The sequence below is a fragment of the Ranitomeya variabilis genome, chromosome 2 (assembly GCF_051348905.1).
Source record: "Ranitomeya variabilis isolate aRanVar5 chromosome 2, aRanVar5.hap1, whole genome shotgun sequence".
NCBI classification, from domain to species: Eukaryota; Metazoa; Chordata; class Amphibia; order Anura; family Dendrobatidae; genus Ranitomeya; species Ranitomeya variabilis.
This window is the reverse complement of record NC_135233.1, coordinates 187,191,278-187,214,382: the sequence shown is the minus strand read 5'-3', so window position 1 is coordinate 187,214,382 and position 23,105 is coordinate 187,191,278. Positions and strand designations below refer to the sequence as shown.

The window sequence follows — 23,105 nt, the reverse complement described above, 5'->3', positions numbered from 1 at the left end:
GACTGTGATTTTATTCAGAAGACGATAATCTATACAAGGTCTCAAAGAACCGTCCTTCTTGGCCACAAAAAAAAATCCTGCACCAAGAGGGGAAGAGGATGGGCGAATATGTCCCTTCTCCAAAGACTCCTTTATATAACTCCGCATCGCGGCATGCTCTGGTATAGACAGATTAAAAAGTCGTCCCTTAGGGAATTTACTACCAGGAATTAAATTTATAGCACTGTCACAATCCCTATGAGGGGGCAGGGCACTGGACCTGGGCTCATCAAATACATCCTGGTAGTCAGACAAAAACTCAGGGACCTCAGAAGGAGTGGAAGAAGCAATAGACACCAACGGAGCATCGCCATGAATTCCCTGACAACCCCAACTTGACACAGACATAGCTTTCCAATCTAAAACTGGATTATGAGCCTGCAGCCATGGCAGACCCAAAACGACAACATCATGCAAATTATGCAGAACAAGAAAGCGAATCACCTCCTGATGTACGGGAGTCATGCACATGGTCATTTGCGTCCAATACTGAGGCTTATTCTCAGCCAATGGCGTAGCATCAATTCCCCTCAGAGGAATGGGAAATTCCAAAGGCTCCAGGACAAAACCACAGCGCCTGGCAAACGACAAATCCATCAGATTCAGGGCAGCACCCGAATCCACAAAAGCCATAACCGGGTAGGACGATAAAGAACAAATCAAAGTAACAGACAAAATAAATTTAGGCTGCATAGTACCAATGGTGACAGGTTTAGCGATTTTTTTTAAGCGTTTAGAGCATGCTGAGATAACATGAGTAGAATCACCACAGTAAAAGCACAACCCATTTTGACGTCTATGACTTTGTCGCTCAATTCTGGTCAGAGTTCGGTCACATTGCATAGACTCAGGTCTCTGTTCAGAAAATACCGCCAAAGGATGAGCAGATTTGCGCTCCCGCAAACGCCGATCAACCTGAATGGCTAAAGCCATAGAATCACTCAGAATTGTAGGGGTGGGAAACCCCACCATAACATTCTTAACGGCCTCAGAAAGACCTTCTCTGAAATTAGCAGCCAGGGCACACTCATTCCATTGAGTAAGCACCGACCATTTCCGAAATTTTTGACAATACACCTCTGCTTCATCCTGACCTTGAGAGATAGCCAGCAACGCTTTTTCTGCCTGATTCTCAAGATTAGGCTCCTCATAAAGCAGTCCAAGAGCCAGAAAAAATGCATCTACATTAAGCAATGCAGGATCTCCTGGAGCCAGAGAGAAAGCCCAATCTTGAGGGTCGCCACGTAACAAGGAGATAACAATTTTAGCTTGCTGACTGGAATCACCAGAGGAACGAGGTCTCAGAGATAGAAATAACTTACAACTATTCTTAAAATTTAGAAACCTAGATCTATCTCCAGAAAACAACTCAGGGATGGGTATTTTTGGTTCAGACATAGGGCTATGAATAACAAAATCCTGAATACTTTGCACCCGTGCAGCAAGATGATCCACACTAGAAGCCAGAGTCTGAACATTCATGTCTGCAGCTGAGCTCAAAACCACCCAGAGTTCAAGGGGATGAAAGAAGCTAAACAGACTGCAGCAAAGGAAAAGTGGGAGGAAAAAAAAAAAAAAATGTACTCAGGTCTTCTTTTTATCCCACTTCTGCGATGCATTAAACACTTTTTGGCCTGCTCTACTGTTATGATCCTTAGTGGTTGAGGATCACAAAATACTCCAGCTAAGTAACAAAACATAGGACAAGCTCTAGAGAGGTGGCAACTGGACTGACCGCAAATCTGAACCTATCCAACACACTAAAGGTAGCCGGTGAACGTGTCTAAAAATCCTAGACGTCTCGAGCCAGCCTGAGGAACTAACTACCCCTAGAGAGAAAGAAAGACCTCACTTGCCTCCAGAGAAATAATTCCCAAAGATATAGAAGCCCCCAACAAATAATAACGGTCAGGTAAGAGGAAGGCACATACACAGGGGTGAAAGCAGATTCAGCAAATGAGGCCCACTAATTCTAGATAGCAGAAAATAGAAAAGGGGTCTGTGCGGTCAGTAAAAAACCCTTACAAAATATCCACACCAACTAACGGTGTGGGGGGAGAAACTCAGTCCCCTAGAGCAACCAGCAAGCGAGGAAATCACATTTTAGCAAGCTGGACAAGAAACATGATGAATGCTGATAATCAAAAAATAAACAAACAAAAACTTAGCTTGTCTTGGAGAGACTGGGAGCAAGGTAGTCACAAGGAATCTGAAGAGCACTGAATACATTGAGAGCAGGCAAGGAACTGAGTATCCAGGTGAGCTAAATAGGAAACCAACCAAGGATAACGAACCAGCTGATGCTGCCAACCTGCAGAAAGACAACACTACACAGTACCGCTTGTGACCACTAGAGGGAGCCCAAAAATAGAGTTCACAACACCGGACGTGACCAATCAGTGAAGCCAGGGCCTGCTCCAGGTTTTTGAGGGCCCCAGGCAAAAGAGTCTCACCCACGTAGCATATAGCACAGCCACGTAGCATATAACACAGCCCACGTAGTATATAGCACAGCCACGTAGTATATAGAACAGCCCACGTAGTATATAGCACAGCCACGTAGTATATAGCACAGCCCACGTAGTATATAGCATAGCCCATGCAGTATATAGCACAGCCCACGCAGTATATAGCACAGCCCTCGCAGTGTATAAACAGTTCACGCAGTGTATAACACAGCCCACGTAGTATATAGCACAGCTGATGTAGATTATAACAGCCCACGTAGTTTAGAACACAGGCCACGTAGTTTAGAACACAGCCCACGTAGTATATAACACAGCCACGTAGTATATAGCACAGCCACGTAGTATATTGCACAGCTACGTAGTACATAACACAGCCACGTAATATATAGCACAGCCCACATAGTATATAGCACAGCTCACGCAGTATATAACACAGCCCACGTAGTATATTGCCCAGCCACGTAATATATTGCACAGCCACGTAGTATATAGCACAGCCCACGCAGTAAATAACACAGCCACGTAGCATATAACACAGCCAACGCAGTATATAACAAAGCCCATATAGTACCTAACACAGCCCACGTAGTATATAGCAATGTGGGCACCATATCCCTGTTAAAAAAAAGAATTAAAATAAAAAATAGTTATATACTCACCGTCCGGCAGCCCCTGGATACAGGCGAGGCATTTAGCAATGCTCCTCGCGACGCTCCGGTCCCAAGAATGCATTGCGGTCTCGCAAGATGATGACGTAGCAGTCTCGCGAGACCGCAATGCATGGCCCGGAGCGTCGCGAGGAGCGGGAAAGGCGCCGGAAGGTGAGTATATAATGATTTTTTATTTTTATTATTATTTTTAACATTAGAACTTTTTACTATTGATGCTGCATAGGCAGCATCAATAGTAAAAAGTTGATCAGACAGGGTTAATAGCAGCGTTAACGGACTGCGTTACACCACGGCATAACACGGTGTAATGCAGCCATTAACCCTGTGTGAGCGCTGACTGGAGGGGACACTGACTGAGAATAGGAAAGGGCGAATTCACGGCCGGACTGTGCCCTTCGCTGATTGGTCGTGGCCGGCAGGCTGCAACCAATCAGCGACGCAGGATTTCCGTTACAGGCAGACAGACGGAAGTGACCCTTAGACGATTATATAAATAGATATAGATATATATATATATATATATATATATATATATATATATATATATATACTGTATAATATTTTTTTGAAGAATATTTCCTTTGAAAATGATGTGTAAATGACAGAGAACTGCTGTATATAAAAGCTCATGTTAAAATAAGATTGCCGTCGGATAGCAATCGCACTGCATTCCGATGTAAGTCGGATGCTAGGTGTGAAAAATCAGATTGTACTCGCATAAAAAAAATGCATGACACTTGCATTACACTCGTCCGACTCCCCTGCATTAAAATCGGACTGATGTTAAAATCGCTAGTATGACTCCAGCCTTAGGTGGAAGAACAGTGAAGATAAAGTCCATCCTCCATGGGAATCCTTTAGAGCTGGTAGAAATGTTTGAAGTGCTGTTAATTATCAATCTTCAGAATTAATTTCATTGTCTACAGCATATCATTACAATAGGATCGGCATGCTATTTCTCATTTGTCATCGTTCAGGCATCCTGTCACACATTATCACATTAGCGAACGTTGTGCTGATTTTTGGTATCTAGTCTGGCTTGTTTGTGAATTCAGTAGCTGCCATGACCAGCAGTATCAGATAAGACCGTGATACGTCTCTCATCTAACCATATTCATTTCATTAAAATGATGATCATTAAATCTCCTCAACAGAGAAATTTACAAGTAGAAATGAACCTACGGCTTTAAAATGTAAGGCTAGGTTCACATTGCGTTAATGTGTGCACGCTAACGGACAGCGTTGCACGGCGAAAATGTCGCAATTAACGCCGTGCAACGGGTCCGTTAGCGTGCCCATTGACAGCAATGTGAAGTTTCCCTCTAGCGCATCGCAAGCGCGTGCCTTTTTTCGGCTCGCGCTAGCGATGTGCCGTTCTTTTGTAGCGCGCCTCGGACGCTGCTTGCAGCGTCCACGGCGCGCCCGAGGTCCATTCCCCACTCTCGCAGATCGGGGATCTGCGAGAGCGGGGACGTTAATGCGACCCCTAACGCGGCCCCTAAAAAAACATTGCGTTAGCGCAATCCGCTAGCGCTAGCGCTAAACGGATTGCCCTAACGCAATGTGAACCTAGCCTAAGAATGAAGATGTCTTTTTGGTAGGTAAATGAATATGTGCCAAATAGTCACATAGAGTTTTCCCACGTCTACACATTAAGCTTAGAAAAGATTGTAGAACCTTTATAGATACAAATCAACAAAAAGAATGGACCAGAATTTGTTCAGAAGGTTTTGACTTCCACATTTTAAGCCTCATATGTTCCTCTTGATCCAAATGTTATAGAATTCCTGGCTTTGTTGTTATCGCCTTGAAGTATCCTCCTTCTTGTTTTCACTCTAGAGTATACATTAAAGATTGCTATGGATGACTACGTTAGAAACTTCTCATTGAATTTTTGGGATATTCATCCTCAAGAGACTGTTCATTAGAACATTTTTTTTGAGGCCATAAATATTGACCTACAGGAATTCCTTTTTTTGAGAGTTGGAGAGTGCCAAGTTTGCTAATAGCAACGGGTTGTTCATAAATGTAAGCATTCTGTGTATACCATTTCGGACAACATCCACCTAAATCTTCAAATGAATACAATTCATTTAAATATGGTGTATTTCAGAAGTAAATGCAATACAACACTGATTTAGATTTAAAAATGAACTTAAAGTCCTCAAAAAAATATTTTTCTTATTTCCAAAAGGTTAGAATACCGGCAATGAAATGAATATTGCAGCAGGCGTGTGCCTCCGTGCGTCTCTGCCAGGAATATTACTCTAGGCTTAGGCTAGCATGAAGTTCTGGCAAAATTCTGGCCACCAAAGTGTTGTGAATTTTGAAAAATTATACAGGTTGGCTATGTAATGCCTCAGTTCTGCACATGCTCTACCTATTTTGGCTGGACTAGCATAAAAAATGCCGAAAGTAACCAATATTTGGCATAGCATTGGGTTGCACCGATATTTATCAATTTTTTAAAGTGTTTTACGTTAGAATTGTGGTGTAGACACCTTTATGAATTGGGGCCTGAGTCTTATGTAGTGATGAGCGGATCGATGTGCTGGGGATCGACTTTGATTCAGATTCTGATGATTGTGGTGTTTTGCTGCTGTGCTGATGCACATTATAAATGGGAGTGTCAGTCTGTGAATAATTCTACAAAGATTCCAGTGATACAGGAAGGTGCTATAGCAACTGAAGTGATTGCTATCAGATACACTGCAGTAACAGCACTTTTATATTCATCACACACTGCAAACAAGGAGGGCGATATATGTCCCCTCTGTCCTAAATTTGTCTCTGTAGAAAAATTCTGAAACCAAGGCTTGAGTGTCAGTCTGCTTCCTGGCTTAACTTTAATTTTTTTAAATGCAAAAGAAAAAAATTCACATTCCAGAAACGTAAACACCACTGTCTACCTCACAAAGTGTGCATGTTGTAAAAACGAAATATCTTTGCACCTTTTCTTGTTGTAAACATCCAATATTACACCAGTAGGCGCCACCAGCAAGGCAGGCATCTGCCACCAAAAAGGGATAATTTTTGGTCTGTTTTTACAATTTAAGAAGCCTGAAAAGCTTGTTAGTGCCGTTTGTTATTAAGTAAGCTGTTGGTCACCACTGGTTACCATCCTTTTTCTCTAAGCCACATAAATGATTGGGAAAAATAATGAGTATCAACGGCTACGGCCTGGGTAGTTTGAAGGAAAAATTAAACCTATACCACAGCAACAGTCTTATGCATGGTAGGGTATGTGCACACATCATCTTTTCGGTGGACTCATTTTGTAACCTGCCTGAAAGAGTCCTAGGAGTATTACAAAGGTATTTTTAGGGAATCTGAGATTTTGCTGCATTTGGTGTTTGCGTCAAATCAATTCACTGCAAATTGAATTTTTGGGAAAACTTTGTCTAACTTGATCAATTTGAACTTCAAAAGATTCAATAATCTTTAATAATTCCCCAGAATATACTGTATATGTTTTACACTGTGTTGTCATTGATCCCATACATCATATTGCTATTCACTAGAGACTCTCTACAGTAGTCAGTGTCATGGTAGAAACACAAGTAGTAAGATATATTATCCTATAAAATATACCTGCTTCTTGTACCTTCTAAATCTACAAAGGTTATTTTAGGTAACATTGGCGAAGATGTAGAGAGTAGGCCATAGTATTCCAGTGTAACTTATTATACAGATCTTTGTCCAAGAAAGAAAATATTCTGATCTATAAAGAGGAGACCTGGCGTACCCGAGGCATTCTTTTACCTTTCCTGTTATTCTATCAGGAGAACACATAAAATAGTTCTTATTAGGAAACTTGCACTGTTTCCTAAAGCACAATCCTGATGTAATGAAAATTCCTTCCTGCGTTTCACATAAGATCAGCTGCCGGACAGGTTACCAGAGCCGTCATATTGGCTCTCTCGGGGTCTGTGATATTACTTGTATTGTATGAATATTGGATGACTTGTGCCTACAACGGCTCCGTAGTCCATGCCAGCCAGGAGCAGACTGAGCTGACTGCAGGTACAGCAATTACAGCGCTGAGACTTTATACATCATTACTTGCAGCATTTATCTATTGGATTAAATTAGCCAAACCGTGTTCAGGTGCTGTCCAGCTCTTTATAGAGTGTGCAGATCCATAGGAGCAACATGTGCACCACTCCGCGGCCTCTCGTGTCTGCAAAGAAAAGGCCATCAAGTCTCCTTACACGGCATATACAGGCAGGGGTGCAGTAAGAATAGCCAGGGCCCCTGGCAGGCTAGAAGGTGTGGCCCCCAGGTACCTGATGTATCCCGTGACATGTCACATGATCCCCTTCGATAGATCATGTAATAGGTCATGTGAGTAACACACCGGTGCTCTGCTGCACATCCATACATGGAAGACGGCGTGCAAATTTTTCTCTTATGTACGGCACTATACATAACATGGCACTATACACCATAGAGCAGGGGGGGATTAATTTTCCCAAGGGGCCACATGACAGACTGTGACTATTGTGGAGGCCGAATCAATAGGCCCGACATTAATTCTGCTCAATATTAATATAATATAAAAAAATAGTTATTAATAAATATATGACTTAATATTGAGTAGAATTAAGTATGCGGACATCCCCCTATATACAGTGTGAGCCCCCTACATACAATATGAGCGCCCACACAGCCCCCTCAATCAACAACCAAAGCCATCAACCTATGTGGCCCTTACTAGTGATGAACGAGTGTACTCGTTGCTCGGGTGATCTCTGAGTATTTGCTAGTGTTCGGAGATTAAGTTTTCATCGCCTCAGCTGAATGATTTACAGCTAGTAGCCAGGGTGAGTACATGTGGGGGTTGCCTGGTTGCTAGGCAATCCTCACATGTAATCAAGCTGGCTAATAGCTGTAAATCATTCAGCTGAGGCGATGAAATCTTAATCTCCGAATACTAACAAATACTCGGAGATCACCCGAGCGTGTCCTGGAAGACCTGAGCAACCAGTACATGCGCTCATCACTAGCCATTACACATGTAAACCATAGCAAAAGAAAAAAACTTAAAAAATTCTCTCTTATTTAGTTTGAAACTCAAGTACATAAAGACATACATGTACACTCATTACACCGAAAAATAGTGATATAAAAAAAGAGCAGAAATGAGGGGGAGACAGGGACTAGTTTCCCCTTCACCCTTCCCTTCCTGACAGCGGAGGTTGGCACCATAAATTGAAACAGTATGGCGCCCCTGCTGCTCGTTCACTGCCCCTAAGTAGCCCGATCACTACTCTAATTCTTTGCTGACGGCACCAAATTGTGTAGGGTACTAAAATCTGACCTTAACATTACAATATTACAAAACAATCTGAATAAGACGTCTGAATGGACAAATGGAGCGCCCCCAAGGGCTAGGGGGTACTCGGTACCGGGTTCTTCGGTTCTCGGGGGGACGACACGGTGGCTGACCCGGTCCGTGGCCTTCAGGACGTCCATGTTAAAGGGGGGGAAAGGTCTATAAAGGGGAATGTTCGTGACGCCACCTGTGGTATTCGGTCAGGGTGACCGACGCTGCTTTAAGGTGTCCGCTGGGGTGATGTTATGGCAGCTAGATGGTATACCTTCCCACAGGTGAAGTATGTCCCTAGGGCTTCCCAGTGTGTACATGGTGGATGGTGAGAGGCGCAGAGAAGAAAGAGGACACAAGGTTGCAGTCTCTTTACCTTTACTGAAGGCTTCAGCATCCACAGTCCAGAGCACGAGACCACAGGGCAGGCAGAGTCTGGCCAGTTTGGAGGCACATCCAGAGTCCCCTTATCCAGGTAGAAATCAGTAGCCTTCCTCTAGCGCCGTGTGTTGTAGTACCTTACTGCTAAGCTTCTCATAAAGTCCTCACAACTGTTGAAGATGTTCAGATGTTATGTCTCTCTCTGTCCCCCAGATGGATAGGACAAACCCGTATGACTGGTGGCTTGAGGCTGTTTGTGCGGACTCTAGCATGCCCCGGCCTCTGAGGGGTGCCACCGTGCCTCCTGGGTGTAGGTGCGGACAGGTAGGGTGAAATTAGCTGTCCTGCCGGTCTCTGGAGCAAGGCATAAAGGTCCTTACTCCCTCAGTGTGCCAGCTACTGGATTTCTGCGCCTCAGAAGGAGGCATCCTGTGTAGGGCAGAACTCCTACTGGTATCCTCTCCTTTGCTATGACTTCTTTCACGCTTACTGCACTATGTTCTGCTTTCTATCCGTCTGTTTCCTAGGAGCTGCAGCCTTTAAGCTACACGGCTCCTATGCCTCCTTTCCTTCTGTCTTCCTGACAGGAACTGAACCCTTTCCCTCCAGATCAGGATGCTCTTATAGGGGAGTTCACCTAAAACAGGCTTAGAGCTCCCCCTTCTGGTCTGGAGTGTGAACATGTTGCATGCATTGTGTTACCTGATAAAGAGATCTCCTTCATTGCCTCCAAACGTAATATCACTCCCCCCTAGAGGAGAATATTACTGCAACGACCAGGATCCTGGTGCGCTGCACAAACACTTGGCAAATGAGATTTAATGTAGATAAATGTAAAGTATTGCACCTAGAACAGAGTAATCCTATAGCTGCATATACATTAAAGCTATGTGCACACATTGCAGATCTGCAGCATTTTTCCGCGCGGAATTGCACCAAATCCACAATGTATTGCTCAAGCAATATTAACCCCTTCATGACCTTGGGATTTTCCATTTTTCCGTGTTCGTTTTTCGCTCCCCTCCTTCCCAGAGCCATAACTTTTTTATTTTTCTGTCAATTTGGCCATGTGAGGGCTTATTTTTTGCGGGACGAGTTGTACTTTTGAACGACATCATTGATTTTACCATGTCGTGTACTAGAAAACGGGAAAAAAATTCCAAGTGCGGTGAAATTGCAAAAAAGTGCAGTCCCACACTTGTTTTTTCGCACAAAGAGAAAAAAAAGAGCATGAACCGCACCTCCACTTGTTTTTTGTTTGGCTTTTTTGCTAGGTTCACTAAATGCTAAAACTGACCTGCCATTATGATTCTCCAGGTCAGTACGAGTTCATAGACACCTAACATGACTAGGTTATTTTTTATCTAAGTGGTGAAAAAAATTTCCAAACTTTGCTAAAAAAAAAAAAATTACAATATTTATATATGTATATACAAAATATATACCCTATACGGCCTGAACAGTTGTGTACTTGGCTTGATGGAAACTTCTCTGACACATTTCCCCATGTTTTGGTCACTCAGGGTTTTATCAGGGAATTTCTTCAATCGGGACAAGAAAAGGCGACCATAAGCCATACTGCAATGAGGATAACAGCTCACAGGCCCAGCCAGTGTGCCCCCACATAGCCCCCTATATACAATAAGAGTCCCCCCACCTCCCCTACATACAGTATGAGTCCCACATAGCTTTCTAGAGACAATATTAGCCCCACATACAGTTGTGAAAAAGTGTTTGCCCCCGTACTGATTTCTTATTCTTTTGCATATTTGTCACACTTAAATGTTTCAGATCACCAAACAAATGTAAATATTAGACAAAGATAACACAAGTAATCACAAAATGCAGTTTATAAATTAAGGCTTTTATTTTTAAGTGAAAAGAAATCTAAACCTACAGGGCCTTGTGTGAAAAAGTGAATTGCCCCCTAAACCTAATAACGGGTTGGGCCGCCCTTAGCAGCAACAACTGCAATCAAGTGTTTGCGATAGCTGGCAATGAGTCATTTACAATGCTCTGGAGGAATTTTGGCCACTCATCTTTGCAAAATTGTTGTAATTCAGCCACATTGGAGGTTTCCGAGCATGAACCACCTTTTTAAGGTCATGCCACAGCATCTCAATCAGATTAAGCTCAGGGCTTTGACTAGGCCACTCCAAAGTCTTAATTTTGTTTTTCTTAAGCCATTCAGAGATGGACTTGGTGGTGTGTTTTGGATCATTGTCATGCTGCATAACTCAAGTGCGCTTTAGCTTGAGCTCATGAACAGATGGTCGGATATTATCCGTCAGGACTTTTTGATAGACTGCAGAATTCACGGTTCAACTCATAGTTAGTGGTTGGGTGAAGCAATTTATTGTCAGACTACTGTGTTTTCTCTTTTTATATGATGATGACAACCCAAAACATCCAAATGACCCTGATCAAAAGTTTACAAACCTGGTGATTTTGGCCTGATAACATGCACATAAGTTGACACAAATGTGTTTGAATGTCTACTAAAGGTAACATCCTCACCTGTGACCTATTTGCTTGTAATCAGTGTGTGCGCATAAAAGCTGAGTGAGTTTCTGGCATCTAGACTGACTCTTGCACCTTTCATCTAGCCACTGATGTTTGTGGATTGTGAGTCATGGGGAAAGCAAAAGAATTGTCAATGGATCTATAGGAAAAGGTAGTTGAACTGTATAAAACAGGAAAGGGATACAAAAAGATATCCAAAGAATCGATAATGCCAATCAGCAGCGTTCAAACTGTGATTAACAAATGTAAAATCAGGGGCTCTGTGAAAACAAAACCACAGGTCAGGTAGACCAACAAACATTTTGTCCACAACTGTCAGGAAAATTGTTCGGGATGCAAAGAAAACCCCACAAATAACATCAGTTGAGACCTGGACCTGGACTCTCTGAAAACTAGTATTGTGGCTGTTTTAAGATGCACAATAAGGAGGCACTTGAAGAAAAATGGGCTGCATGGTCAAGTCGCCAGAAGAAAGCCATTACTGCGCAAATGCCACAAAGTATCTTGTCTACAATATGCAAAACAGCACAGAGACCAGCCTCAAAACTTCTGGAACAAGGTAATTTGGAGTCATGGGACCAAAATTGAACTTTTTAGCCACAACGATAATCGTTACATTTGGAGAGAGGTCAACAAGGCCTATGATGAAAGGAACACCATTCCTACTGTAAAGCACGGAGGTGGATTGCTGATGTTTTGGGATGTGTGAGCTACAAAGGCACAAGAAACTTGGTAAAAGTTGAAGGAAAGATGAATGCAGCACGTTATTAGCAAATACTGGAGGCAAATTTGCATTCATTAGCCCAGAAGCAGCTCATGGGACGTTCTTGGACGTTCCAAAATGACAACGATCTAAAACACAAGGCCAAGTTGACCTGTCATTGGTTACAGCAGAACAAAGTGAAGGTTCTGGAGTGGCCATCTCAGTCTCCTGACCTCAATATTATTGAGCCACTCTGGGGAGATCTCAAGCGCGCAGTTCATGCTAGACAGCCCAGGAATTTACAGGAACTGGAGGCTTTTTGTCAAGAAGAGTGGGCAGCTTTACCATCTGAGAAAATAAAGAACCTCATCCACAACTACCACAAAAGACTTCAAGCAGTCATTGATGTTAGAGGGGGGCAATACACGGGTATGTGAACTTTTGATCAGGGTCATTTAGATGTTTTGGGTTGTCGTTATGATTTAAAAAGAGAAATCACAGTAGTTTGACAATAAATGGTTTCACCCAACCACTAACCGTTAGTGGAGAAAAAGTTTTGGCGTTATCATTCATATTCGGCAGGGTCCTCTCTCCTCCTGTACCAGTTGTGACTTGTATTGTTCAAGATTTGTCATGGTTCCCAATGGCAAGGGAACGTAAAAAACACATAAGTAACGAACGAGCTCTCGGGTGATGGAAACTCGAGTTGACCGTGAGCTAAATCTACCACACAACTAACAGTAGCCAGGGAGCATACCTACGGCTTCCTATATGCCACGCGCCAGCCGGAGGACTAACTACGCCTGGTAGAGGAAGAAACAGACCTGGCTTACCTCTAGGGAAATACCCCAAAAGATGATAGCAGCCCCCCACATGTAATAACGGTGAATTAAGAGGAAAAGACATACACAGTATGAAAGTAGATTTAGCAAAGAGAGGTCCACTTTCTAGATAGCAGAAGGATACAAAAGAGGACTTCACGGTCAACTGAAAACCCTTTCAAAAAACCATCCTGAAATTACTTTAAGACTCCTGTGTCAACTCATGACACAGGAGTGGCAATTTCAGCCCGCAAGAGCTTCCAGCTACAGAGAATCACAAAAACTGCAAACTGGACAAAAGGTACAAAACAAAAGGACAAAGTCCACTTAGCTGATCAGCAGACTAGTAGCAGGAACATGCAACCGAAGGCTCTGGTTACAATGATGACCGGCAAGGAAATGACTGGAGAGCAAGGCTAAATAGGAAACTCCCAAACACTGATGGAAGCAGGTGAACAGAAGAAGCAAAGTGCAAACAAGTCACCAGTACCACCAGCAACCACCAGGAGAGCCCAAAAAGGGGATACACAACAAAGATTATTGTACCTGTTTTTATTATGTATACCCCTCCTCACATGTAAAGCGCCATGAAATAAATGGCGCTATAATAATAAATAATAATAATAATAATATTCTCAGAAAAAATGGCCAAGAAAGCAAGAATTCTGCCAGGGTATGTAAACTTTTGAGCACAACTGTATATACATTATGAGCCTGCACATAGCAACTTTTATACAGTATGAGCCTGGACATCCCATACACATATTTAAGAAAAAGCATACAGACATACTCACCTCACTCCCATTCCCATGGTGCTCTGCTCCAGTCCCCGAGGCTCCACTTCTACTGGCCAGCGTGTACATGCTAGTGTGATGACATCATCACATCGGCGCCAGTGACTCCCTGACGAAGTGACAGCGTTACGCACGTTGGAGTGCTGTGAGGGGGCAGTGGTGTGTCACTGTGGTTGGTATTTGATTATTACTATGAATTTATTCCAGTGAAATTGCCTGGAAATGAGGGAGAGTCTGACATGACATCAGGAATCCTAAGATTCTGAGCCAGAGATCATGTAAGGAGAAGAGCAGCTCAGAGTCAGGTTACTGCTCAGGGTGAGGTCACAGCTCAGGATCAGATCACAGCTCAGGGTCAGATCACAGCTCAGGTTACAGCTCAGGGTCCCATTACAGCTCAAGGTCAGATCACAGCTCAGGCTTAAGTCACAGCTCAGGTTACAGCTCAGGGTCATGTCACAGCTTTGGTTACAGCTCAGGGTCAGATCACAGCTGAGGATACAGCTCAGGGTCAGACCACAGCTCAGGGACAGGTCACAGCTCAGGGACAGTTCACAACTCAGGTTACAGCTCAGGATCAAGTCACAGCTCAAGGTCAGATCACAGCTCAGGTTACAGCTTAGGGTCAGATTACAGCTCAGGTTACAGTTCAGGGTCAGGTCACAGCTCAGCGTCAGGTCGCAGCTCAGGGTCACGTCACAGCTCACGTTACAGCTCAGGGTCAGATCACAACTCAAGTTGCAGCTCAGGGCCAGATCACAGCTCAGGTTGCAGCTCAGGGTCAGATCACAGCTCAGGATGCAGCACAGGGTCAGATCACCGCTCAGGTTAAAGCTCAGGGCCAAATCACAGCTCAAGATGCAGCTCAGGGTCATGTCACTGTTCGGGTTATAGCTCAGAGTCAGATCACAGCTCAGGTTACAGCTCAGGGACAGATCACAGCTCAGATTACAGCTCATGGTCAGGTCACAGCTCAGGCTACAGGTCAAGGTCAGGTCACACCTCAGGCTGCAGCTCAAGGTCAGGTCACAGCTCAGGTTACAGCTCAGGGTCAGTCACAGCTCCTTTTACAACTCGGGGTCAGGTTACAGCTCAGGTCACAGCCCAGGGTCAGATCTCAGCTCAGGTTACAGCTCAGGATTAAAATACAGCTCAGGGTCAGGCCAGAGCTCAGGTTACAGCTCAGGGTAAGATCACACCTCAGGTTACAGCTCAGGGTGAGATCACAGCTCAGTGTCAGGTCAAAGCTCTGCTTACAGCTGAGGGTCATATTACAGCTCAGTTTACAGCTCAGGGTCATGTCACAGCTCAGATTACAGCTCTGTCAGCTTTCCCGTAAGACAAGCTTAGCACAGGTACACCTCTCTGTGTAAGCAACGTTTGAGAAACCAACAGGTCAATCCCTGTTAATATGGGTAATAAAGATTCATTGTTTATAACAGCTTTCTGATTGAGGACATCCCAAACCGAAAGAGCAGCTGGTCATTTTACAGCTCAGGGTCAGATCACAGCTCAGGTTACAGCTCAAAGTCATGTCACAGCTCAGGTTATGGGTCAGATCACATGATCTGATGTTACAGCTTAGGCTATTTTCACACTAGCGTCGTGCACTGCACGTCGCTATGCGACGTTGCAGCGCACCGACGCATAGTGTGGAAGCGCCGCACAACGGGGGCAGCGGATGCTGTTTTTCAACGCATCCGCTGCCCCATTGTGAGGTGCGGGGAGGCGGGGGCGGAGTTCCGGCCGCGCATGCGCGGTCGGAAATGCTGCAGACGACGCACCAAAAAGCGTTACATGTAAGGCTACTTTCACACTAGCGTCGTGCACTGCACGTCGCTATGCGTCGTTTTGGAGAAAAAACACATCCTGCAAAAGTGCTTGCAGGATGCGTTTTTTCTCCATAGACTTTTATTAACGACGCAGTGCGACGCATTGCCACACGTCGTGCGACAGTTGCGTCGTGTTGCGTCGGACCGTCGCCACCAAAAAACGTTACATGTAACGTTTTTTGGTGCGTCGTCTGCAGCATTTTGCAGGAACTCCGCCCCCGCCTCCCCGCACCTCACAATGGGGCAGCGGATGCGTTGAAAAACAGCATCCGCTGCCCCCGTTGTGCGGCGTTTCCACTCTATGCGTCGGTGCACTGCAATGTCGCATAGCGACGTGCAGTGCACGACGCTAGTGTGAAAGTAGCCTAACATTTTTTGGTGGCGATGGTCCGACGCAACCGGTTGCGACGTGTGGCAATGCGTCGCACTGCTTCGTTAATAAAAGTCTATGGAGAAAAAACACATCCTGCAAGCACTTTTTCTCCAAAACGACCCATAGCGATGTGCAGTGCACGACGCTAGTGTGAAAGTAGCCTTAGGGTCAGACAACAACTCTGTCAGATCACAGCTCAGGTTACAGCTCAGTGTCCGATTACAGCTCATCGTCAGGTGACAGCTCAGGGTCCAATCACAGCTCAGGTTAGAGCTCAGGATTATGTCACAGCTCTGGTTACAGCTCAGGGTCAGATCACCGCTCAGGTTACAGCTCAGGGTCTGATCACAGCTGAGGATACAGCTCAGGATCAGGTCACAGCTCAGGTACAGCTCAGGGTCAATTTACAGCTCAGGGTCAGATCACAGCTGAAGGTTGTTAAATATGCTTATTTTGCACATTTAATTAAGACTATTCACCAGGTGCGTTACTCTTAAAGAAAAATGTCATGATTTTCTCATAAAAAAAAGTAGTGGTTTATTGAATTGTCCACAGAAAAAAACACATTTCAGTGAAACATAAAAATAGATGAAATAGTTACGAACAGATTGTCCATGTGTAGATATCAGCACTTGATACTCATCTTTCCCGAAGTTTGAATGGTAAAAGCCGTCTGTCTGTGTGAAGTCTGAAGGACATCATGTCTGCCAGCTAACAGCTGTTGCTTCCTTCTTGTGTGACTTGTTAGATGTCCATGGAGAATGATGGTAAAGGCAGGAGGTGACAGTCCCACGTGACAAAAGCCCCCACCCTCCTAAGAGCTGTGTTTATATATGTGTCCTCAGATCACGTGTTGCCCTTTATATGGAGTTGACTTATACTCTGAGATACATACACAAAAATAGCTCTTTGTAATGTCAGCAAGAAGCAATGTGCTCAGTACAGGATTGAGAATATGAATGATTCAATTAATTAATATTTAACAAGGATACAGTTCAGGGTCATATTACAGCGCAGGTTATAGCTCAGGGTCAGGTCACAGCTCAGGGTCAGGTTACAGCTCAAGGTCAGATCACAGCTCAGGTTACAGCTCAGGGTCAGATTACAGCTCAGGGTCAGATAAAAACTCATTTTGCAGCTCAGGGTCAGGTCACAGCTCAGGTTACAGCTGAGGGTCAGGTCACTGCTCCCTTTACAACTCAGGGTCAGATTACAGCTCAGGTTATAGCCAATGGTCAGATCTCAGGTCAGGTTACAGCTCAGGAGCAAAATACAGCTCAGGGTCAGGCCACAGCTCAGGTTACAGCTCAGGATTAGATCACCACTCAGGTCACAGCTCAGGGACAGATCACAAGTCAGGTTACAGCTCAGGGTCAGGTCACAGCTCAAGGTATAGCTCCGTGTAAGGTCACAGCTCAGGTTGCAGCTCAGGGTCAGATTACAGCTCAGGTTAAAGCTCATAGTCAGGTCACAGCTCCGGGTCAGTTTACAGCTTAGGTTACAGTTCAGGGTCATGTCACAGCTCAGATACCAGCTCGGTCAGATCACAGCTAAGGTTACATCTCAGGGTCAGATCACAGCTCAGATACCAGTTCGGTCAGATCACAGCTTAGGTCACAGTTCAGGGTCAGATTACAGCTCAGATACCAGCTCGGTCAGATCACAGCTCAGGTTACAGCTCAGGGTCAGATCACAGCTCAGATTACAGACCATGGTCAGGTCACAGCTCAGGTTACAGCTCATGGTAAATCAGAAAAATAAGGGGTGCACTGATATCACAAATATATTAACAAATATATCAAGGAATGGGGTGCAACACCTAGTCAGTAATGAATGTGAATAAGAAGAGAAGAAAAGACTAGACTAATAATGGTCTGCACATCCGCAACATGGTAAAATATGAGAAAAAAACCTTTATTGCACCTCATGACAAAACAAAGATTAAAAACATATAAAATACATGTAACATGACCGATAAACCAACACTCCGAAATACCAGGCCAAATGGGCCATGATGAAATAATCAATGGTTATGCTTATGAAGAGCTCAGTAATAGTCCATCTACACAATCATAGTAAATCTATACAATCAACGAGAACATATGTTGGTGGCGACCCACAAAACATCCCAAAAGTAATGTGACCACAAGAGTATGTATGATAAATACACACCTTAATTGGTGTGTGAGAACATAACTGCTATCCACAGTGTGCCACAAAAAAACTCTACCATCATTTGGAAACACATATGATAATGTGTCCTAACTCCCAGATCTCCGGTGTGTTGCCCTAAATAATATGGGGATAAGTTCCCATAATATGAAACACCATAAATCAGGAGGATGAAAATCCAATAGTGGAGTGTGTAGCAACACTGGGAAAAGGTAAGTATACAACCTGTTTGATGGTCTCTCTGGTGGAATAGAAGTCAGCAGATGGGCTACAATAGCCTATGGGATGTAAGTGGGTAGAGCCACATTACTAGCTCAGAGAAGGCTATAAAATGAAGCCATATAGGCATGGAATCCTAGTGGAGGATAAGAGGGGGTGAGGCAAGGGCCCCACGCGAATCGCTGCAGCCGCAGCTTGTTCGGGCGCCTGTGCAGAGTGGACATGCCGAGAATGCAGAGATAGCGAAAGCGCGTGCGCTGGTGCCAGCGATAGAAAGCAACAAAGGTATAGAGAAAAGTGCGCATGCGCCAAGGCTGCGAAGGCTGGACAGCCTGCATAAAGACATGGCATGTGAAAAATCATATGTCAAGAGTTCAGGGATGAAAGAACCATAGAAACCTCAATATGGCACTAAAGGGAATGGGGACCAAATGCCCTAAGTGAATATTATTAGCATTGCCCCTGAAGAGTAGCCATGCAAAACCAATAGAGCCAAAAAAACATGTATATTGAGTATATAGATATTTTATTGCATATTACATTATATTGTATTAAATTCTCCAATACACACCCATCGGAAGGCCTAGTATAGCTCATATGATGACCTGATATATCACAAAATAAGTGTAGAAACGCACTTTAAGTAGGTACATATGTTTGTGAGGAAGTCCCAAATGGTGCTAGGGCACACCAGGCCCAACAAGTTGTTCAAATAGGTACCTATGCTCATGAAGGTCCCAAATGGTGCTGAAGCACACCAGGCCCAAAAAGTTGTCCATAAGACTGGGGCCGAGGGTCAAAACTGCAAAGGAACTACAAGAAGACCTGATCAGTGGGAATATGATATCCCCAATAGTGCCAAAGAATGTTGCAGAGAACAAGGAAAAGTTGTATATCTGAAACAGCTTGCATGAAAATCTCAACCAATCCTGGTGAGACAGCAAGTTAAAGGAAGTGCATTGGGAATGTTAGTATGCTACATGTACCAAGGCACCATCTGTTTTCACTAATCAACTACACAAAATGTGTGTCCAAAGAGCCACAATATCGCAGATATGTGGTCTTACAATCTATAACTAGAAATAAATGGCATGGTCTGTGTAGCCGTAAAAGAATTGGATAGAACATCATTGTATGCATCCTACAACCAATGTACTGTTAAGCCCTCTAGCATAGATGTACAAATAATCAACAAGGTAGCTAACAAAGTAGGGCCCAATCACAAAAGTGTGGAAGTACCACAGCACACAATGATGTGCAAGGGAGTACATGAATGAAGATAACATGAGGTTATATCTAATATCAAGATAATGTTGCAGAGAACAAGAAAAGGTTGTATATCCGAAACAGCTTACATGAAAATCTCAACCATTTGGCCTGTTATTTGGGGGTGTTGGTTTATCGGTCATTGTCACGGGGTCCTTCTCCGGAATCACACAATCAACAAAGCCAGCAAAGAGCGAACAATCCCAAGACCTTTATTTAGGCAAAAATAGGAAAGGTCCATATACGATTCACCACACAAAGGATAAAATAGTCCAGAACACGAATGCAGTTCAGTAACAGGATAAAAGTCCAACAATCCAGCAGACAGAGGATAGCATAGTCCATATACTCTTCTTTCTCTCTGAGGTGCTGTGAACACATCATCATTCCACACCGGACTGATCTATGTCTCACCTCCCTGATATTTTAAGTCTCCCCCCTCATTCACAGGTCAAGAGGGGGAAGGTCTCAGGGGCTCATTGTTTCAACAAGCTAGGTCAACATGTCATTAGCATATTAAGCAAACAATACAGTGCTGTGGGGGCTGATATCAGATGGCAGCAACAGCCATTCATCAATTAGCAAATAACTCCTTCTACAAGAGAACACCTTGAAAATAAGTAAAATAGAAATATACACAAAAATGATACCCACATAGCATATCACACCATCACAGTCATGTTACATGTATTTTATAGGTTTTTAATCTTTGTTTTGTCTTGAGGTGCAATAAAGGTTTTTTCTCATATTTTACCATGTTGCAGATGTGCAGACCATTATTAGTCTAGTCTTTTCTTCTCATCTTGTTCACAGCTCATGGTAAGGTCACAGGTCAGGTTACAGCTCATGGTCAGGTCATAGCAAAGGTTATAGCTAAGGGTCAGGTTACAACTGAGGTTACAGCTCAGGGTCAGGTCACAACTCAGGGTCAAGTCACAGCTCAAGTTACTTCTCAAGGTCAAGTCACAGCTCAGGTTACAGCTCATGGTCAGGTCACAGCAAAGGTTATAGCTTAGGGTCAGGTTACAACTGAGGTTACAGCTCAGGGTCAAGTTTACAGCTCAAATTACTTCTCAGGGTCAGGCTACAGCTGAGGTTACAGCTCAGGGTCAGGTCACAGCTCAGAGTCAGGTTATAGCTCAGGTAACAGGAGGATTTGTAAAAGCAAAGTATATAGTAAAGTGCTTGTCTATGGCAGTTCGGTCATAAAAGTAATATCCAACACCTTAAAGGATAGTTTATCAATATATGCTCAGACAACCCCTGTTTCAGAAAAGAACACATGTATGCTCAGTTAGTTGTTCATGTGTAAGAGGTGCCTGAACACACACAGATCAGCTGCACATGCTTTCCGCTGGCAGCTGTCTGAAGTGTTTGCCCAATTTTCATGTTCCTCTAGATTTTCTGTTACAATCTACGAAAGGAGTCTTTGAATTTAAGAAACCTGTATAAAAAGGAGTCATTAATTGTAAAACTATACCTTTAAATATACATATCACACCCCTGGCGGACACATACAGAAGAGTTCCCTGTGCAAGATCAGTGTATGGGCCCCTTGCAGTCCAATTCCACGCCATACTGCACACTCCCACCTGTTTTGGCGGTGGCGGCCTCCTTATCTCTTCAGCTGGCCAAGTTGCACCAATGACATGTCCACCCCTGTATTGCCGCCTTGTAGAAGCTATCTCATAATGTTACCTTACTAGAATAGTTAGGAAACAGATGGTGGGAGCTACATTGCTGGATATCATTAACTGCTACTCATTTTATGTTTTCCATCGTGACAGAGAATGTAGAGGGGCTGCTGGGGGCTGTTAGGTCTAGAATTCTAGCAAACGGACACAACTATATTTCCTTAAGCAGATATTGATTTTAGCCATTCGTCCTTCTCATGAGATCCAAGTGATTATCATATAAAAATCAGAGAATGTCCATAAAATGAAAATGTGCTTTCCTTCTGCAGAATGCATTTGATATTTCCTCATTTTAGAAATAATAAGTTAAATGAGATACTGTGGTCATTTCTCTCTTCCTATGTTTTTCATGTGTTTGGAGACTTTCCAAAAAAGCCAGATATTGTAGAGTAAAATAATGAGTGGCGATGGATGCAAGCAGTACAGGAAGGTAACAAAAGAGAAGCACAAATCGGAGGTGGAGTGCTGACACCAGATGCCGGGGACAGCACAGTTGCATTTTACTAATAAACAACTTTATTGACTTGTAAGAAACAGACTTTACATTATTAACAGACGTAGCTATAGGTGAAGGATGTGCTCACTTTACTTACTATACGGGTTTATATTTTCTTTTTTTTTAATTATTTTAACAGTGTTGAGTTGCAATATTTAATGTAGTTATTTTATTATTTTCCATGCAGGAGAATTATTTGATAAGCATGCAAGTTCCCACCACTCACTGTTCAACACAGAGACTGCTGTGAACCCGAAGACAACCCTGAGAAGGCGAAGGACTATAATTGGCTTCTCTCATCATCAGACCCAAGATCCAGAAGAGCATAAGACATCTGCAGTTTCTGAGTCAACCCCCAAAAAGACGACATCAGGTATGCACCACATCTCCCAGTCCTCCTACATAAGACACAAAAGACAAAACAGGGATAACAGAAAACCTCTATCATACAAAACACAAACCAACAATAGGGAGCAGGATAGGAACAGAGAGGAATAAACTAAATGGGAACAGGGACTAGGAGATAAACACACACATAGTACAGCATACCACAGAACACCTCTACAACAACTCTATTTTAGCTTTAGCACACAGCAAAGGAAGACAAATCTTTTGCAGGAACAAGACGGTCTGACTGGTTTATATAGGAAGAGGTAATGACTAGATCAGAAGCAGCTGAAATGGAGCTGCATGTTTCAGACCAGCATACAACAGGTCATTAACCTCTTCAGCACCCGAAGAAACTAAATCTATTAAATATGGGGCACAAATCACACCATCGCTAAAGACCTGCAATTCATTACCCGCCTTGATCATCTAGCTCCAAGTCTTCCAGGAAGACGTGACACCCTCGTGACACTGATCCTCACATTCTAAGTTCTCTGATCAGGCCCGTGATCTTCAATATAGATTTAGCGACAATGGGCACTTTGAGTCTTTCAAGTCTGCATCATGTGAGAGATCTGATTTATTGAGACTCAAAGAGAGAGATCCTGCGAATTATGGATACTTTTGATGATAGGGCTATGAAGGTCAGAGAGGATTTGAGTCACCACTGAGCAGTCTTAAGGGCAGATCCAGATCTGGTTGATCTGATACCCCTGGTTCCATCCATCACCTATTGTAGGGGGAGATCCATGAGGGATCAATTGGTCCATAGATGCTACACCTAACCTAAAAGGCCACCAACATGATTGGAGAACAGGACCAATGGCAGCTTTATTTGCGCAGGTGCAAGTTTTGCAAATATATTTAAGTCACCAATTTGTTTACAAATGAAGCAACTAAACGAACTTATCAATGCAGACAGTTTGCTATCTGCTGCATC

General features: G+C 43.6%; 1 protein-coding gene across 4 annotated transcripts in view; it reads left to right on the top strand.

Moving 5' to 3' along the window:
• Positions 1-23,105, top strand: part of NHSL2 (NHS like 2) — a 458,134-nt gene that overhangs the window by 392,834 nt on the left and 42,195 nt on the right. For all 4 annotated transcript variants that reach the window (XM_077283326.1, XM_077283328.1, XM_077283325.1 and 1 more), the window contains exon 5: positions 21,966-22,151. In XM_077283326.1, coding sequence (XP_077139441.1) covers positions 21,966-22,151 — 186 coding nt within the window. The remainder of the gene's footprint in view (positions 1-21,965; positions 22,152-23,105) is intronic.